Below are 20,154 nucleotides of genomic sequence, written 5' to 3'. Positions count from 1 at the left end.
GTGGCACAACCAAGACCTCAAACTCTTGCCTTCTAACTCCAAGTCCAACGGTCTTCTCATTATACGATACAACCTATTCTTTGCAGTAGCTTTTAAATGATACCAATCATAACTCCCTGTGCCAGAAAATGGCTCTTGCTAGAGTCTTTTGCTAAAAAGAATTTTACTCACCACCCCCCCAACTTTATTAAAATAACGAGCACCAAGTAACTGCAGACAGTATAAGAAAGAAACAATTTGTCCAGTTAGGACAAATGAGATTAAGCAAACTACTCCCCTACCTAGACCTGATTTAGAGCATCTAAGAATTTTTTCTCAGTAATCCTTATATCACTCTAGGAGAAAATGTAAACATTTAGTTGTATTTTAAACTACTATGTTGGGGATAAAACTCAAAAACCTTTAGAGAGATACATAATTAACATTATTATGTCATGTAAGTAGATAATGAGTCATTACTCTACCACCTTGCAAATGACAACTAAAAAATGACAAAGACCACAAAACAAAAATAAAATTTTGTTAAGACCAAACACCAGGGAAGAAAATCTAGACACACAGGAAGAAAATCAAGCTGGAGTCTAAAGTACCAAAAACAGGCCCAATCTCTTAAAAATGTCAACTCAAACACAAACTATTTTATTTTTGTCTAGCCCTACGACTTTACTGGTATATGTGACTTCATTGGTATATGGAACTCCCAGTGTTGAAACTTCCTCCAGCACTGCAGACCAGCAACCTTTCTGTAAAGTCTTAAAGAGCTACCTGGGGCACAGAATGGTCAAGTGACTTACCCATGGGTCTCACATCTAGTACATGTCAGAGGGAGTACAACCCAGTTCTTCGTGATGCCAAGACAGGCTTTCTATGCACTATGCCACGCTGCCTTTCTACCTCTTCTTTAGGGCATAAAATCAACCCAGCATACAGGGTGACTGACTTTTTTTCTATACTAAAGAACATTTCATAACTTAATGCAAAAACAATAATTATCTCAAGCTGATTCCTGCACCCTAAGAAGCTGATAGCTGTAGGAGGGAGAGTTCTACTGAGGCTCTAAAATTGAGGCTCAATTTTAGGCTTGAACGGCCAATTTATACGCACTAATAAATGGTAGCAATTAAAAAAAAAAGCCCAGTCATCATCACTATTTCTATTATTCAACTTACTCCTTCCTCACTAACCAAGCTCAATCTTAAAGTTTAGCAAAAATACCTTAAGAGTTAATAATACAATTTTTCAATAGTTCTCAAACCTTTGGCTCTAAAAAAAATTGACATTATCAATGAAAGAAGCAAAGGGTCACATCTTAGAGCAAAAGCTAGTCTTCTAAAAGGGGACAAGAAATGAGTAGTGAAACAAAATATTAAACTATCTAGGCACATCTAGTTAAAATAAATCCCAAAGCCTTAGATTTTTACTTACTTGTGTGCCAGATGTTGCACCTAAAAAACAAAAAATGGATATTTATCAAGTGATTAAAATAATTCTCTTAAACAATTAACATCCATAAAGATCAAAAGCATTATTGATAAAAGTCATGCACAAACCAGAGACCATCTCTAAATTCAACTTCTTATAATTGGTCAAAATAATTTTCTAAATATTACCTGTCACATATTTTAAAGTTATTTTTTCCTTCCAATTTGTCCTCTCCTCCCCCAATACCGTACCATCTGATATTTTTGTTTCTTCTCTCTCCTTCCAAAATAAAACAATGTAGTTTAAGGACTTCCAGCAACTAATGACTTCTGAAACTTTAGTTTTCAATTCATTCTAAAACTTTTCCATTAACTACCGCTGAACACTGAACCATATTTTGACAACTATCATTTAAAACCCTTTGCTTCTTTCTAAGACTGTCTACCCTTGGCTAATTTGTTGCTCTCCAGAATACGGCCAAACAACTGACAAGAAAAGTATTATACTACCTCACTTACCCAAAACACAACAAAATAAAGGTTTCTAAGCAGTTAAAATAACCCATGCAAATTTACTTCACAGTAGAGGCAGCATGGCATAGTGGAAAGAGTACTGGACCTGGAATCATCAGATCTAAGTTTTGTCCCAGCTCTGCAATTTACAAGCTGTGTGACCATGGTCAAAGTCAACCACTTTAAACCTCAGCTTCCTGAACTATAAATAAAAAGGAGATAACACTACTAACCTTGCAGTGTCAGTGTACGCTATTATATCATTAGAAGCATCTCACCCAGAGTCTAATGATTCAGAATTATCAACTGTGTGCAAATAAGTTTACTTTCTATAGGTTATAGTAGATTAAAAACTAAAAAGGGCAGGGAGATTGCCCTGCTGCTAATTGTAGATACAATGACAAGAAGAAGAAACAGAACTACAAAAGCATGACAGTTGAACATTGCCATTTGTTGTTGCTTGTCCTTCATCCTCGAAGAGGACCATGACATCAGGAAGGTGATGCATGACTTGCAAGTGAACTGGATTTAAGTGAGGGAGGGCTATGCAAAGTCACCAGCCTCACTTTCTCCTCCAGAGCTGTTCTGGTCCAGTTGCAAGATATAGATCAGGATCACTGCAGATGGCCCCGGATGCAGTGGGAGATATTAGCCTTTTTTAAAATGTATTTTTATGAAAGGTGGAGGTGAAACTGTTAAATAAAATGAGGTTTGGGAGTTTCAATTACCAATGCTCTCCTGGTTTCTCATTTCCACAGATGATCAAGAAGTTACCCTACTTCCATACTTCATTCACTACCATGTGGCAGAAGTACTACCCATACAGTACAATGTGCACTGATGCCCATCCTGCACTTTAATTCATTCCATACTCCTTTCCCACTTTCTCAACCTTAGTCACTTCAATTCCCTCCCTGGGCTTCAATGAAATAAAAGAAATGAACATTTTTTATAAAAATGATGAATTTGTACAAAGACATCCTTAGCTATAGATGTATGCCTTTATCTCAAAATCTTTGCAAAAGTCAATCTTAAAAACATTTAGCAGAATGAACACTTTATCTTTTCGATGAGATGTTACTGCTAATTTTTGTTCCACAGACTCCTATCTACTCTAATGACAATAAATAGAACCCATTTAATACAGCATTTTAACTTCTGACAAAGTAATTTGAAGTCCACCGATGAAAGGATTCTATTTTTTCCCCCAAAAGATTATATATTTTCTCTAAAAATTAAAAATTACTTATTTACTTAATATAGCATCTTACATTAATAGTCACCGCAAAAAAATTTGTGACAAGTGATACAATTTTCCTTCACTTAATAAAAATACTGAAGGAACCTACTCCTTTTTTAAAAAAATCATTTATAAGATTGGGTTAAGAATCTCATAAATTATATTCTTTCCCATTAATAAACCAATATTACATACCTACTGCTACATCCATATTGTTTACTCCTGGCTGTAAGAATAAAAAATAAAATTGATAAAGCATAGCATTTTATGTACAGTTTATGAATTCCTAATAGAACACTAGATTGGCTCCGACTGCATGTAGGTTTCCAAGGTAATCTCTATAAAAATGCCATCAAATCAAGCATTTCAAAAACTACAACTCCCTGACGCCCACATACACAGCAGGAATACAAACATTTTATTTTGAAAATTACTGTTCTTTTCAGGGTAAATATTTTACTTACCTAGGCCTGTAAGGTTTTTTTTTTTACAGGAGGATGACTTGGGGGGAGACATCTACACATTTTTCAGAAGTTCTACATTTTATAAAAACTATTAATTACATTTCAAAATTAATCTGTCCCAACAGTTATACTTGTTAACCAACAGCCAATGCTGTAGAAAACAGAAGGGAAAACTAATTTGACTCTAGTGTGGTAGAGTGTAATGATATCAAAATTTGGAACACAGCAAGATACAGATTAAAATGTAATTGGGAAATATTTAACAAAATAAAAATGCAATACAACATGTTTATGGTTTTTGAAGTCAATATGCAACCTTCAGAAAGCACAGGTTCCAGAATCAATCATGAATGACATTGCCTGTGTGACCTTAAGCAAATTATGTAAGTCCCTTAGACTTCAATATTCTCTTATGCTGGACTATATGACCTCTGAAGTCCCTTCCAGGTGTAGAAGCTAGACAGTGAGATGGAACAGTGGGCAGAGTGCTGGATCTGGATGTCAAGAAGATCTGACCTCAAATCTAACTTCATATCCCAGTGCGTCTCTTAACCTATACTTAACCTATTTATCTCCTCATTTGAAAAATGGGGTATTATAATAATAGCACCTACTACCAAGGCTGCTGTGAGGATGAGATGAGATATTTGTAAAGTGCTTACCACAGTGCTTGGCACATAGCAGGTGCTTAATAAATGCTCATTTATGTCCTTCCTTCCTAAGTCTATGATCCCATGCTGATAAATTTTTAATTTTCAGCCTTGTATTTAGCTACCACAGTTTCCAAGAAAAGATAATGTAATTTTCTACTTAGTTGAATTCTATTTAACACTTCTGAGCTTTAATTTACTCTTCTATAAAACAGAATATTTGCATTATCCAGCCTCAAAAGATGATTTCATCAGTTGTGATATGTGATTACCATTATCACTTTTTCCTGATTTCATGAATTGTAATCCTATATCTTCCTTCAACTCCTGTTACAACGCCTCAATGCAATAACCATGTATTCTACCCTCCATGGTGCGCTACAGATGCCATTCCTGAACAAAATTGTGTCAGGAGGGAACCTAAATAAGTGATTTCACTACAGTGATTTGAGTTAAATGGTAAAGTACTCTTCATTAGAAAAGGCTCAAGAAATATAATTTAGTTTCAATACAAGTAGAAATTTTAATATCTATTAAACATAAATTCACTGTAATCCTCATGTCACACTGAAATTCAGACAAACTTTTTTTTAAAGGTTAATAGGATGTTCTAAAATTATCAAAAAAGCAAAAATTTAATTTGTTTTTAGAGTACATATCTAACAGACATATGTATATGTTACTCCATATGCACTCTAAAATACTGTTTCTGAAACAAACTTCTTTTGACAATACCAAATTAAATAAACTTTCAAAAGATTACCGGTAAAGCAGGCTGTATGCTAGCCTGAGACATATGAGTCATCATCATCCCAGGCATGACTGAAGACATCATTCCAGGCATCTAGAATAAAAGTAATGAGGTATTATCATACTGTACAGAAGTACTATAACAACACTAAGTTTTTAATGTATCTGTCATAAAGCTAATAAAATATAAAGTTTAACAAAAATAATCTAGGATTGGGCTTCAATATTTACTAAAAAGATAATTCCTTTGCAAACTATTTTCCTATTTATACCATGTGTAGGTCATGTGTAAATGAAATACATTTAAGGAAAAAATTTATCATAAACTTTTTAGGTTGCTTTTGATCCCCTAAACCAAGGGTTGCTGACTTAATGTTTACTTTTATTGAACATCAGGAAAATTTTACTCATTTATTTCTTCCCCCTCCCCCAATATTTTAAGAAAAGAACAACAAAAAAAGGTTTCTACCATTAAACTTTAATACAACCCCCCACACTTTCCTCATTCGAAAAGGGTTTTAAGCTGTGGGCTGGTTCTTCTTTCCACAATGAAAGCCCCAAAAGAGAAACTTGAAAAAAGGAAAACCTTAAATATAAATATCAGTTTTAAATCACTTGCAAATCACCAATCTCTTACTTCCTACAGTCTCCACCCAGCCCTCCAGGAAATCAGTTAGTTAATTAGTTTTTTGTTCTAAGGGTAAAGGAAACACTTCAGGAAAAAATGTTAGCTTAAATTTGCAATTAATTTCAGTATAATTATTGGTGAGTTACTGTACTCTAGTAAATATGAGCAAGAACTGCAAAGATTAATAAAGGCAGTCAAGGGTAGCAGGAGACAATGTCCCAGATAAACCAGCATAATTATGACATCCTTCCCCATATTGCAAATATGATAGTATGGGGGGGGGAAGAAGAGATTATTCAATTAAATATAGTAGCAAGTAAAAACAAATCATAATCTAAAACACTCACTTAAAGAGTTTCAAGTAAACAGAAAAAAGTAAGAAATGAAATGGTAAATTTTAGTGAGAGGGTAATAGGCTAATAGATGAAAGCCCTTTTGACTGAGAAAAGCTCAGTAACCAGGATAACCTCTACAAACTGAATTCCAATCCCTGTTCATGTCAGTTTATTTTATCTGAAAGGAAAAGATAAAATAAATGATTCATTTTATGAAATGATGGGATGAATAAATAACAGAAGAGAAGGTATTCTTAAAAACTATAAATATATGTTTAAAATGATTACATAAGACATTGACACTTATTTTGAAAAATTTCTGTAAATCACTAAAAAGAAATAAGCTCAGCTATTTTTAATGAGGACATGTTCGAGTATCCCCCGCTCCCAAAACAAACAAAAACAAACAAACCAACCAAAAAAACCAACCCTGTCTGTTTAGATTTGAATACATTTGGAAGCATAGGCAACTCTTAATTATCCAGGCTAAAAAAAGGCTATAGTAAGAAATATAACTGCAAACAGAATGTAATGTAGTACAATTATGTGAATAACCTCTCCCCACTTAAAAAAACCAAACAACTTTAACTTTCATAGATTTTGGTTGTCCTTCCTAAGGATTGGGGGGGGGGGAATTAGAACTAATTTCATACTTAAGGTGTATGTACTTGAGCCAAAAAAGCACAAAGCTTAAAATCTCTAAATGAACAGCAATTGAACATTTTGGAGGCAAAAAATCAGAAACACACTGGGTAGCAGGCAAAAACCAGCCTAGGACTAAAAGTAGCTTTAGATAAGCTGATGACATACCAAAAGTTCTAAAGCAAAATTTTAGACAGGAGTTTATTGAAATTTTGAAATGATTCAAAATATCTTTTAACAAGACATTTCACAGAAACTTTGAGGAAGCACATGTTAAAACTCCTCAAAATAGTCTAACACATCCCTAATTGTGGGTACATTTAGGTAATACTCTTAAAATGAATACAACCTTAACCAGGCATACTCTGTCAGAATAAGGAATGAACACAGGTTAAGTCCCATTACATAAAAATGACATAAGGCCTAAGTATAACAAGGGGAAAAAAAAGCCTTCAAGTCAATAAGTTATCCTTTGTAACCAATATTGGATACAACAGTATTTCACTATAGTAGAGAAATATGGATTATCCCTCAATTTGATGAAATGAGATTTAACCTGTAATAATTCTTCCAAATTCCTTATTATTTCCAATTTTCTTAACTGCCCATACCTGGGGGGAAGGGGTCACAGTTCATCATATGCATGTATAACAGTTACCTACTTACTACCAAATTTGTGCTAAGCAAATAACATTAATTTCACTCATTACTGCCTAATCACTTCTTGGGTGGAAAATACTGATTTAAAACTTCTACAGGATTATAAATTTTTTTTTATTAATTTGAAAGACAAATTACGCCAACCAACTGAGCATTTTCAACTTAAGCAGAGTATCAATATTAATTATAAAGTAGAATCTGCATCATAATTTACCATTTAAGAATCACTGTTACTCTCTAAGCCAATAGTGTCAAACTCAAAGAGAAATGAATCTCCATAGGCTATATAATGACTCAGAAAACCACAAATTAACATTATCTCCATTTTACTATATTTTTATTTATTAAACATCTTCTAATTACATCTGGTTTGGAAAACACTTGGGAATTTCTGACACCTCTATTCTAAACAAAAAACATTTCTAGCCTAAAGGATTTCCTTAAGTCTACTAAATACGCTGGCAAAAGACAATTATTCAACTCAGGAAATATCTAAGCTAAGGGAAAATGCCCTAAAAAAACAACATTAAAAATAAAAAAAACCCAAAACCAACAAACTTATTTTTTTTAAAGAAAGGATTTCTCTACTGGTTAATATAATCATCTTAAATTTCATGAGCACTGTCTTTCTTGAAAAGTAGAAATGGGCAAGTAGCGTAAGACTAAATATTATTATAACATGTAAAGCCTGAGAAACTGATTGAACTTTATATAGCAAAAAATGTTTAAATTGCACAAAAACAAACGCTACTGCACTATTACTTGTATTCTTAGCAAAAATTCCTGCAAGGATAATTTATGCAAGTCTCTGTATTAGTCATATTTAAGACTAAATAATTACTTAACATCTCAAAATCCAGCTTAGTTTACTATCGTAAGAAAATCTAAAATATAACACAAAAGCTACCTGCTATCATTAATAAATTGTTATATATTCACATGTAATGATAGCAAAGAGCTCCTTTGTTCTATTATGGATTTCCTTATGAATTTTGTAAAATTAATTTATTTAGATGTTGAGACCTTTGGATCAATACTGATCATGATCTAATTTTTTTTTTAAATGTGAACCAACAGAACACATCACAATATGTTAGAAAATACCTGTCATAGCCATTTGTATAGTTCAACACAATTTTCTGCTGGACAACTTGCTCTTGATGCTAAATTTTTAGAATGTATATTAAAAAATATACAACTTTCTACCTTCTCTATCAATAAAAGGAGGGGCATGAGAGTCAGTTTGATGATGGAAGCTCCCAGTATTTAGTTAGGCTGGCTCTTAAAATACAGACATAAAGGTGTACATAAGGACCCACACCTAAACTCTTTCTGGCTTGGCAGGACGTTATGGCCCCTTGGTAGAGCCATTAGGAAACCAGGTTCACTGCCACAACACAATGAGGAATTAGAGTAGGGGTCTACTGGAAAATATCATTAAACATTCGTCACTATAGAAAATGGGAAAAGAAATAATGAAGGAGAAGCTTCTCTTAGGTGTTTCTTACAACAGGCTTTGTAAGTGAATGCTTTAGTACAGTAGAAAATAATTAAAATAAAATTTAAAGAAGCTAAGGTAATCATTGTAGTGACTGTGTCGAAGTGATCATCACTTCACAATTCCTATCCTATTTTATAATTAGTCAAGTAATCTCTCTTGGAAAAGAAATCATTCACAACCTAAACTTGTCTAATCCTAGAGAAACCACATTTCATTTATGCTAAACTACATAATTATCTTGAAGTATTTTTTGTAATCAACATTCAAACTAGACTTGACAGCCTACACAAATTTGTTTCACGTATCTTTATTTTTTTTCCTTTTGAGTAAAACCCAACAAACTAGAAAAGTACACTAAAATACACAAGGATAATGAAAACTAGTAGGAAACATGATTCCAGGCACTATTAGTATTAAAGTAAGACATTTAAAATGCAAAAATCTATTTTTCTCACAACACAAATAGGCTCAACTGAAGAGGAAAAGAGATGACTGACTGTATGATAAGACATCTTTAACTTACATATATATTATGTAGGGAAAACTAGTTAATCTTTGGGTTTCTCAGATTCTCTCTCCACCCAAAACAGATAAAACTGAACAGTCCAGTGACAAGAAATACTCAGATTAAGATGATAACATGTCATATTCTGAACATACGTTTTATTTCCTCAACGCTCCCACCTCCAATCTGCCTTATTTAAAATAAGTGTGGCTAATCAGTGTTATTTTTTTGGAATATACCTAGATTTTTATACTCATGTTAGGGAAACAGCCTGTATTTGGAAAAAACAAAACAAAACAAAATTTTACTTACTTAACTGGATCTGTGACCGATGTTAGGACTCCCTCCAAAAGTGTAGATCACAACCCATCCACATGTTCTCATCCTGCACGACTTGTCCATATCCTCCTGCAAATCAGCTATAGAAGTTCCACCCATATATGCTGGGAAGGCTTCCTCTAGAAACTCCTGACTTTGCATTGATACCAATGGAGCACACATATTTGGTTATACCTTGCTCTCGTTACATGAATGAATGATCGTACATCTCTCCAATGACATCCTTTATACCACTTCTCCTGAGCAATTCTTCATTGGATAATAATGTCTTGTAGCCTATTTAACCCACCATTCACCTCTCCGCTGCCTTCGAGTGACCCTTCAACTTAAAATTCTTCAGGAATAATACTATTCCACAAGTCATGGCCATATAGCATTGCTAGAAGATTATTATTGTTTAAAAGATGAACCCTTGTTTCGAGAAGTTTCGAAGTCATTAAATATAATGTACATAATTCTAGAAGCAATTCAGCTTGCTCTCTGCCTTCTGTGCAATTCTAGATCCAGCTTATTGTCCATTGGTAGCACTGTCCAAGACGTATACTTACTTGACAGACGAATTCCATGGGTTGTCCATTGCACAAGATATAAAATTCTGGACATGCAGTACTCTTCAGTAAGTTAAATTAAACCACTGCTTATCAAGGGTCAACAATGTGCACTTGGTTTTCCTCCCTGTATGGCTAGTTATACCAAACTTAAGCAATCATGGATCTCATTTATCTGGCTCTGTAATGTTCTTTGGTTTAATGTCATCTGCAAAAAGGAACATCTGGAAGACCTCACTATACATATATGTAGGGAATCTCTCTTCCATTTGGATTCTGCCTTGGACATCTTCCATGACAGTGGCAAGCAAACACTGCTCTTGAGTATGTCTCCCTGTTTTAATGTTTTGCTTAATACTAATCAGTCACTGTTACCACAAAGTTACCTCAATTATTGTTACTTCTCAAGAAATCTTGTATAACATGGGAAACACCTTGCTGTAGGAGAGCCTCGAGAGCATTTGTTTCTACTGAATGAAATGCTTTTCTATAGATCAAGAGAACTATAGTTATAAGAATGAAGAAAATTCTAGGAAATATGATACAGGCATACCAATGCCATTCTGTAATGTCATTAGTACATTATAACCAAATCCCATAGTGCATTACGAAACTCAACCACAATAATATTCAGCTGATATTCCAAGATGTAAACTGGATGGATGGTGAATAAGAGATAACCACTTATTGTGACATCAGTCTGTTTACTATTCCGTTTATTAAACTGTTCCTATGGAACTAATTCCCATAACACTATCAAGTGAAGAGGCTCCCAAACTTTTTGAAGAGATCTCTTTTAACATCAAATTTTACAGATGTCCATATGATAGTATTTATATCAGTTAATTAAGAAAACATGACAAAAGCAGTATGGCATAGTGAATATAGTGCTAGAACTTAGACTAAGATATGGGCTTAAATCCTACTTCCAACATTTATAAGCTACGTAATCACAGGCAAGTCACTTAAACTCTTTGAGCCTCAGTTTTCTCATCTGTAAAATGAGAATAATACCTATGGTAACTACTTCAAAAGGCTGCTGTAAAACTTAAATGACAAAAGGCTTTCTCAAACCTTAAACTCCAATTTTCCAATAGACTAGTGATCTCACTGATGTAAGGGGCTCTCACAAATCCAACTCATTGGTATCCTTGACATGGCAATAACCTTTCCAAGGCAGTGTTTAATGGCAAGAGGGTTGGCTCTGATATCAGGAAATCATAGGTTTAAATCCCTTCTCTAAAATATAATATGACCCTCTGCAAGTCACAACCTCTTAGTTCACCAGGCAACTTAGACCACAAGTTGCAGAGCAATTGTCAGATTTGCATTGGTAGAAAGGATTCTTCATAAGAAGCCCCACTGTGTTGATCAAATCACAGATCCATACTACTATGTTCTAAACCAAACAAAATCAAAACCAAAAAAAAAACCTTTGCAGTTTTAGAAAGGCAACAGTTTCCTTCCTCCTGTTTAATTTTCACTGTCCATTTGCAAGGCATGGCCAAAGTATATACATACTAAGGGACTACCTCTATGGGTTGCCCATTCAACTGCATAACATATTCTGGATCACAGGCATTCTTCATCCATGTCTTTGCCTGTGGGAATATGGATTTCATGTCTCAGCAGTGATCTAGGGTTTCATACAAATAGTTCAGTATCAAGCACAAACAGGAGCATATGCAGGATCTCATCGCTGTTCTAGGTAGTCTTTTCCCTTTATTCATCAGTCTTATTTTAACACTGGTGACCCACCTCAGAGTTGGAAGTTCCAGGGATGTATGCCTTTTTCCCAGTATTAAACTAAGTGATGAATCTGGGCAGTAACTATTAGTTATCATTGTTATTATTCATCAACCATTAAAACTTCACATGCAAATCCCTTATAAAGAGATTCCTTTCCAAAACAGAAGAAATACTTTTATTTGTTTTAAGTTTGGTATATTGTAATCCTTTTCATTTGCACAGTAAGAGTTAATAAATATTCTTTAAGGAAAGCTACTTGTAGCCTCATAAATTTGAATGTCAAAAGTTGAGTAAGTTTTCTTTCCCCACTCCGTTTTCTTGTAACTTATACAAAAGGCCTCCCCTAAGATAACCAACAGTAGCTTCTAGCAAGGTCATTCCCAGGATGTTTACTAGTATTCAAACAAAACAGACTCCCCAACTAGAGTTAACCAATTCTTAATGACAATGACTGTGTATTATTCTTAGGCTAATTATGAGAAGCAGCACTTATCTAAGGTCACAGAAAGTTATATGTGCCAAGTAGCTTCAATGACCAATTATTATCAGTGTGAAAAAAGACCGTCCATGAGCTAAGTAAGCACTGGCACCTTAAAAGTCTGCACTCTTAAATGTTCAAACACCTGAAGAACAGGGGAGTGGAGGGTTTGATGGTGATGTCAGTGATTTCTTTTTATAAGAGCAATCAAGCCTCAAACTGCACTGCTGCGAGGAATTGTCATTTGACTCTACAGAATACTGATGCTTGGATATGAGCCTGAAAGAAAAGGAACAGAGAACCCATAAGGTCAGGAGTGTGCCCATTATCTGAAAGTACCAGATCTACAAATTTTAGTGGAATATATGAGATGTTTTTAGGTTTTGTTTTTATTTTTTAGTGGCATGGAGGTAATTACCATGTAGTTATGCATTTGGAGGTTATCTGCTATTAAATACTGGATAATGGGTAAAAGATCCTGATCAACTATCCAACTTTTCAAATTCATCTGAAAACCTAGAACAATCACTACAACAATTTTATAAGAATTCCTCTTCCATGTGAATAGTACTGGAAATTCTCCGATAGGGTAAACACCTTCAGCAAGTATGTCTCTTCCTATTTTATACCTTGCTTGAAATTAATATTCTATAGATTACAAAATCTTTTAAGGAACTTAGATGATTTTGACCTATGTATACAGACAAGACATCTTGTGGGAGAGTTCTTTAAGGCAGTATTTTGTTCTTAATCAAATGCATTTTTATAACACTGTAAAATACTGCTTGTAAAACTACATCTTCCCTTCTAATACTTTTCTTAAGGACACTCTTATCAATTGTGTAGATCATAGGATTGTTGATTTAGAGATGGAAAGGACCTTGGAGGCCATTGAGTCTGACCCTCTCAATTTAAAGATGAGGAAATTGAGCACCAAGTAGTTAAGTGACTTGCTCAGGATCACACAGCAAGTAAATGTCTATGGTAGCATCTGAACTCAAGCTGAATCTAGCACACTCATTTATAGATTATGCTCAGAAAAGTTCTGTAGAGATGGGAATATAGGCACACAAGTTAAGTTATTGCTACCTTCTCTGTTGCCTTCTTTTGGTGACAAAGTACAGGATTTCCCTAAGGTTTGCTATACTTCATTCTTTCAGATATGTTAAGAATTGATCCCTCAATGTCCTCAAAATTGTTGCTTCTCCAGTATGAACCTCCTCTTTGTATACTTGGAATGGTCCAGCTGTTCTTCCCATTATTATTTTTCTTTTGTGCCATTTCTCCTTCCTCATTTGGCACACTGGGGGGTATGATATTAAAACTACAAAATAGTATTCAACTGTTATTGACGATTAAGAGTTTGCCCTAAAAAATGTTGCTAATCTTTTCCTTTTGTCATCTCTCTTGTCCACCTTCCAGTTTGATTCTTAAATGTCCACTAGCTGATTTTGTCAAGTTGAAATTCTCACCAAACTTTATCTTTTAAAATTTCCTTCAATGCTTTTCTCTTTGTATTCATATTCATCATAATTTTCCATCACTCTTTTCCATAAGATGTCTAAAATGGTGTTGCCCTTGGCTATAATGTCAAGGTCAAGTTTTGTTGGATGAAGCAGTTTCCAGGTCCTTATGATGTGCATCCTGAGAACTGATTTAGATTGGTTGGTTACACTACCTTAGAAAAATGGTGGGGCAGCTAGGTAGCACAGTAGATAGAGCTCCTGCCTGGGAGTCAGGAGGACCTGAGTTCAAATCCAACCTCAGACACTTGACCCTAGGCAAGTCATTTACCCCGACTGCCTCACCAAAAAGCAAAAGAAAAAAAAAGAAAAAAAAAAGAAAAAAGTAACAGTTGGCATAGATGTTTGCTCTGTTGCTCTTTATGTGTGATATTAGTAAGTTAAAATAGATTAGATTAAGGTTGTCTCAAATATATATACCATATCTCATTTCTATTTTTCTTGTAATGTGGTTTTCATTTTTGATCTTTGATCTAAACTAAACAGAGCTGACTTAAAAATAATTCCTTCCATAGTGATAGATCATTTCCTATCTGTTCAAATAATCAGTTTTAAAGAGGCAACCCAGTGTAATGGCTGCCTTCTAAGCCAGAAGACCTGGGTTCAAGTCCTGGCTTTGTGAGTCTTAGAAAAATAATTTTAACTTCTCAGTGCTCTAGGCAACTAAGGCTCTAAGCTACAAAGAAGGTGCTAACATCCCTTGACATTGGGAGTTTCCTTACCGTGGAATTCCCTATTCTAGCAAACAGGTCCAGTTACTATTCCTCTCCTCAATCTAACTTTTTATGACTTTTTTTGGGTACTTGTTGTCAAACACCTCCCAACTCTTCTCAAAGAAAGTTTCTGTATAGTCCACAAGTTTTTAATGGCCTCTCTACCTTTTTGCTTTCCTCTGCTGTCTTCACATTAGGATTACTGATAAAGTATATGTTGATTTCATTTGGAGAATACTATTGAGTTCTTTGTAGAATTTCTCTATTTCCTCACCCTCTATAGGAGATCTTGGTGTACTAGATGCAATTACATTCACAGTGGTCTTTTTGAAATTGCTTCTCATAAATACTGCAATACAAAATTAACCAAAAGTCCCACAAAATGCTATTTCTTGCTGCTTTTAGATCTAAGATTAACAACAACAACCCCCCCAACCCAACAACTCTGCAAACTCCTTTATTTGCCACCTTTACAAGATAATCTGTGAGCTATCCTTTCACTTTGGTGCAACTTCCCTGTCTTCTGCTTTCATTTATAGCAAGAATATTAAAATTGATGTGATTTAGTTTCTCTAGGCCTATGCCTACTTGCTGGTCTTTCTGCGTTTTTTCTTATTTAATGGGCTCTGTGATGATAAAGTGGCTAATTACATAGGTAACCCGATTCTTAGAAAATAGTCTGTCTCTGTACCACAACACAACCTATCAGAGGTTATACTTGGCATAATCTTTCAGCAGTCAAAGTCAGTTCCATTCCAAAATAAGGTTTAGGGAAGAATAGGATAGGAACTGGAACTATAATTTCATTGATAAAGGAATTTCCAGATGAGGATACTCTTTATGTATGCAGATTGGCACCTTCTCTGTAACTTAGTCTTAGAAAGTTACCTAGCACATTGAGAGATTAAGTCACTTGCCCAGGGTCACACAGCTCTTATGTGCACACCTTCAATGAAGGTATTTGTGGTCAGCTCTCTTTCCAAAATGCCATGCTACTTCTCTGAAAAGCAGGACTAACAGTATCTACATAAAGCCCTGTAACAAACAAAATATACTAACATGAATACACTAGTATTTACTTTTTGAAAAGTGGAATTTTGCCACTATGATCCTGTTATGATACAAAAATTAGTAGACTATCGTGATGTTTCTCAAGCTGAAGGGTCATGACCTGAGGTAAAGTTGAAGAAATTTTGACATGTCAGTTTGACAGCATAACCTCAAACTCCTATGTAACATAACCAGAGAAACCTAAATATGGAACTATTGCTATCTTCTTTGCCTAGCCTGTAATAACAAAACCTCATCCTGTTCCCTTTCACTACCTCATACTTCTTCTACTTATTCCTATTAGATAGTTCTCTCCTAGAAGAAATAAGGGAAACTTTTAATGGTACAAATGTACCACATCAACGATGAAAATATAATTACTAGACAATGAAACTTAGCTACCCATCACTCACTAAAAGTACTTAAAAAAAAAGGCATGTCAAGAATTCCATCAAAGAGCTAAATTACACAAAAGAATTTTCTGGGGAAAAGAAGTAGCCACCAGAAGCTATTAGGAAAGCTGGAAATCTAACAAAGACCAATAGGAGAACTAGAAAGAGAAATGTGAATGAGAATAAAATAATATCAAATACATTAGTATATTTAAGCACAAGACACCTTTCTTAAAAGTAGCGAAGTGAAGGGACAAAGATTTCTAGATGTGATCCCATGAAATGAAAAATTTAGGATATACACTTGCCAGGTCAAATGAACTGTGCAAATCATTTAACTGCAAAATAAATTACTAAATCAGAAGTCCAAAAGGAAGCTAAGAGGTCATGTACTATTTCTGCCACCGAACACTATTATATAAACAATCCAGCACAGAATGTTTAACCTTCTAAGAAGTAGATGAAATAAATACCATCTGTGTAAATGGTTAGGAAGCCACTTTAAGCTATATATATATCTATATATAGATATATATATCTATATATAGATATATGTATACACACACACACACACACACACACACACACATACTTCCTACTGAAGTGTTACCTTCAAGAAGATGATCACTGTCCTCTGTGCCATACCTCTGTTTACAAAGATAAAGACTGAAATTCATGAAAAAGTAATCTTTCAGAAAAACAACATGTTTCTCTGGTTATTTGATAGCTCAATCCACACACAAGCCAAATGAGCGAACTGTCACTTAATGTTCATTCCCAGAAGCTAAAAGAAAGTTTGTAATGCAAACAAACACAAGAAGAGTAGAATGTAACACTTGTTGAATTTTAGTACAAGACCAGTAACAAATGCTAAAATAAAGAGGATCAAAGACTAAGGTAAAGAAAAATTCTGTTATGACTCCACTGGGTTTGTGTTTCCTAATGTGTTTTTTCCTTATCCATGTGATTAGGTGCAGTACCTGAATCTGAGACATACGCAGCTCTACCTATACACAACTGTCAAAAATCAGCAGGAGCAAGTCCATGAATTTTAAACCCATTACTGCAAAAGTTGTTTTGTATATTGACCACAATACTTTTTGTCCACAAAGAATAACTTGATCCAAGAATGGAAAGATGTTTTGTTCACGAAGGAGTCCTAGTATAGATACCAGGATAGTGGTAGTTCCAAACATAAGATTCATTATCATCCGTCAAACAGAAAGAAATATCTTAGCTGCCACCTCAGTAATCAATACATTTAAAGACACAGTGAAGTCAGAAAGGGGAAATGGGAAAAAAGAGGGATTAAAAGGAACAATAACAGCTTCTGGCTTTGAGTAGAGTTTTTAACTTATTCAGAATTTTATCTGTCAAAATTTAACAGTATAAAAAAATCACTTGGATGTGAGGAACAGTGGGTCAGTCTCAGGTGTGAAAAGTGTCGAAATCTAACATCTACAAAATGCTTCATGATTAACAAGTTTCAGAAGTTACTATTTGTAACATTAGTGACACAGCCCCCACCACCATCCACAATGATTAATAGCTGTCTATTTTGTTTCCTACATTAATATTTTTATCTGTCAGCCCTTTTGGCCTGTCTTCATTTCTGCTCTCCTCTACTTACCAAATCAATTCTTTCTCCTCCCTGCCTGGATACTCTCTCTTTTCCAGTGAGGCACACATACACACTTTCAACAACAATATACAGACAGCTATGTATATATCTGTAATTTTACTGCTTCTATTTCATATTTTTCACATGCTTCCCAATCTACTGCCACAACCCTGCCTCTACCCTTCCATTTCGAATATGTTACAATGCTGTAAGAGTAATCTTCTTAAAAGCAGCTTTGATGGTGGCAAGTTCTAGTTCAAAAACCATCTCCCACTCTGACTCCCAGAAAAGTGTAACCCTTTAGTTTAAAATTCATGGGCTTCCAAGTTCTGGCCCCCCAACTACTTTTCCAGCTCATATCTTCTACTCTTCTACATGAACTTTGTACAAGGGAAAAAACTCCAGGTAAAAGAGGGCTTTGGCTAATTGGATTCTGGTTTTATTATGCACCCAAATGTGGAAAATGAAAATGAATGTATCTTCTAAGGATTTGTAATAAAAATGTGTGACAGTAACAATATTCACTATATTTGGGAAGAAGTTCATAATGAAGATTAGACTAAGATAAAGACAATACTTTTCTGACTCTGAATTTTTGCTTGCATCCTTTGTTCTTATGGATGTGTCTAGTAGATTCTGTCATACCATTAAGGTTATGAACATCCACATTTAATCTAAATTATTTACAGCCACATTAGGACAACCAATTTGTTAAATGATGAGTATATCATCAACACAAACTATTCTCCATTTAAATACTTTGTATCTAAATATTCACTTAATACTCTGTATGTAATTTAACATTACTTGTCTAAGCATATAGGCTGAATAACTAATGCCACTCTTTACTACCAGGTAGTGTCCAGGCTCAATGACATTTGACTTGGTGGATACTTGAATATTAAAATTAATGTGAACAGAAGGGTTAATAGCCTTTCTCCAAATAATTTCTCCCAAGGAGTTTAAATTATCTTATGAACCTAAGATGTTAGGACAACTGAATTAAGCTGCATACATCCTAGCAAAGAGTGACTGCCTGCATTTATTATACCTTCTTTGTAGGAAAGTGTATTCCATTCATTTATTTAAAAATATCTGAGCATCTACTATACTGAAAGCACTGAGGGGGAAAAGGGTGACAAAAGAAGTGCAAGTCGTGGGATCACAGATTTAGAGCTGAAGTGATCTGAGACCACTCAGTCCAATTCCCCTTTACAGATAAGGAAACTAAAGTCACATGATTTGGCCAAGGCAACACACTAAATAGCAGAGCTGGGTTTCAAATTCATTGCTGACTCAAAATCTAGTGTTCTTTCTAATTCACTAAGCTGCCTACCTTCCAAGACCTCACAATCAAGTTCGGGGGACAAAATAATAAAACGTGTGCAAATAAATTATATAACAAGAAATGCCATTGAAGTCAAAATAGTGGCATAAATATAGGACAGTCATGGAAGGCCTCTTAGAGGACACAGAACTTAAGCTGTATGTTTTAAACAGGGAGAGGCACTCCAGTTGTCTGCTGGGAGGAAAAGAGAAAGGAAGATATTCTACAAACCAAGGGTCATAGTCTGGAGGAGACCAAAGCCGGGTTAGAGCTAGGGGTTTGGGTTGGGCAGCAATCTTTAAGGGATAAAGCTAGATACAGAAATTGAGATCAGAATGTTAAAGATCTTAAATGAGAAGTTTGGTTTTTATTATAGAAGAACATGTGAACCACTGGAGGGAGACTAGAGCAAGGCAGTCACACAATGAAAGGAGCACTCTAAAGAAGGTAAATCTAGCAGCAGATTGCAAGCAGAAACTAATATAAGGTAGAATGAAACTGTTGCGCCTACAGGCATGAAGTTCAGGTAAGGGGCTATTTTAACAGTCCAGTTAAGCTTTACTGAGTATCTAAAGACAGGACTATAGCTTCCCTTCTTGGTATAAAACCTAAGAATAGGAAACTGACGCGTTATTTGTGAAATGCAAATACACTTTCATTTGCAAAAGGTTATAATCAAGGCCAAATCTATTATTAACAAAACTCAAACTAATTTATTCTTCCTTCCCTTCCCACACCAAGTCATAAAAATTCTTTCATAATTAGTCTCTGACACCATATTTTAAAATCAAAATCTTAAGAGCCAGAAAGTATCACACACTCTAAACCCATTTTACAGATTAAAGAAAGCAAGGGAAGAGAGGTTAAATGACTTGCCGAATGTCACACAGCTTCCTAAAGCATAAGTGAAAAAAATGTGAGTGAGCAGGGAAGAAACTACACAAAATAGGAACCTTAAAAATGTCTGATTTGTAAATGTTATTCCTGGGGAAAAGAGCAAGACAAACACATTCTAAAGACAAAGAATTATTAACAAAGGGCATGGAGCAGGATAGCCTAGGCACTTCAATCACATTAAAATCTGTGAAGCTTTATTCCAATATAA

General features: G+C 34.7%; 1 protein-coding gene across 11 annotated transcripts in view; it reads right to left on the bottom strand.

The window, feature by feature from the left end:
* Positions 1 to 20,154, bottom strand: part of PRPF40A (pre-mRNA processing factor 40A) — a 55,119-nt gene that overhangs the window by 30,123 nt on the left and 4,842 nt on the right. For 9 of the 11 annotated variants that reach the window (XM_020970320.2, XM_020970322.2, XM_020970324.2 and 6 more), the window contains exons 3-5: positions 5,052 to 5,132; positions 3,370 to 3,400; positions 1,426 to 1,445 (exon numbers count right to left, since the gene is read on the bottom strand). The exons of 1 other annotated variant lie outside the window; for it this stretch is intronic. In XM_020970320.2, the coding sequence (XP_020825979.1) occupies positions 1,426 to 1,445; positions 3,370 to 3,400; positions 5,052 to 5,132 (132 nt within the window). The remainder of the gene's footprint in view (positions 1 to 1,425; positions 1,446 to 3,369; positions 3,401 to 5,051; positions 5,133 to 20,154) is intronic. One more of the 11 variants, XM_020970323.2, reaches the window with a different exon arrangement.

This window comes from Phascolarctos cinereus, unplaced genomic scaffold (assembly GCF_003287225.1).
Source record: "Phascolarctos cinereus isolate Bilbo 61053 unplaced genomic scaffold, phaCin_HiC Scaffold_726;HRSCAF=1367, whole genome shotgun sequence".
Lineage (NCBI taxonomy): Eukaryota > Metazoa > Chordata > Mammalia > Diprotodontia > Phascolarctidae > Phascolarctos > Phascolarctos cinereus.
This window is presented reverse-complemented; position numbering and strand designations above follow the sequence as displayed.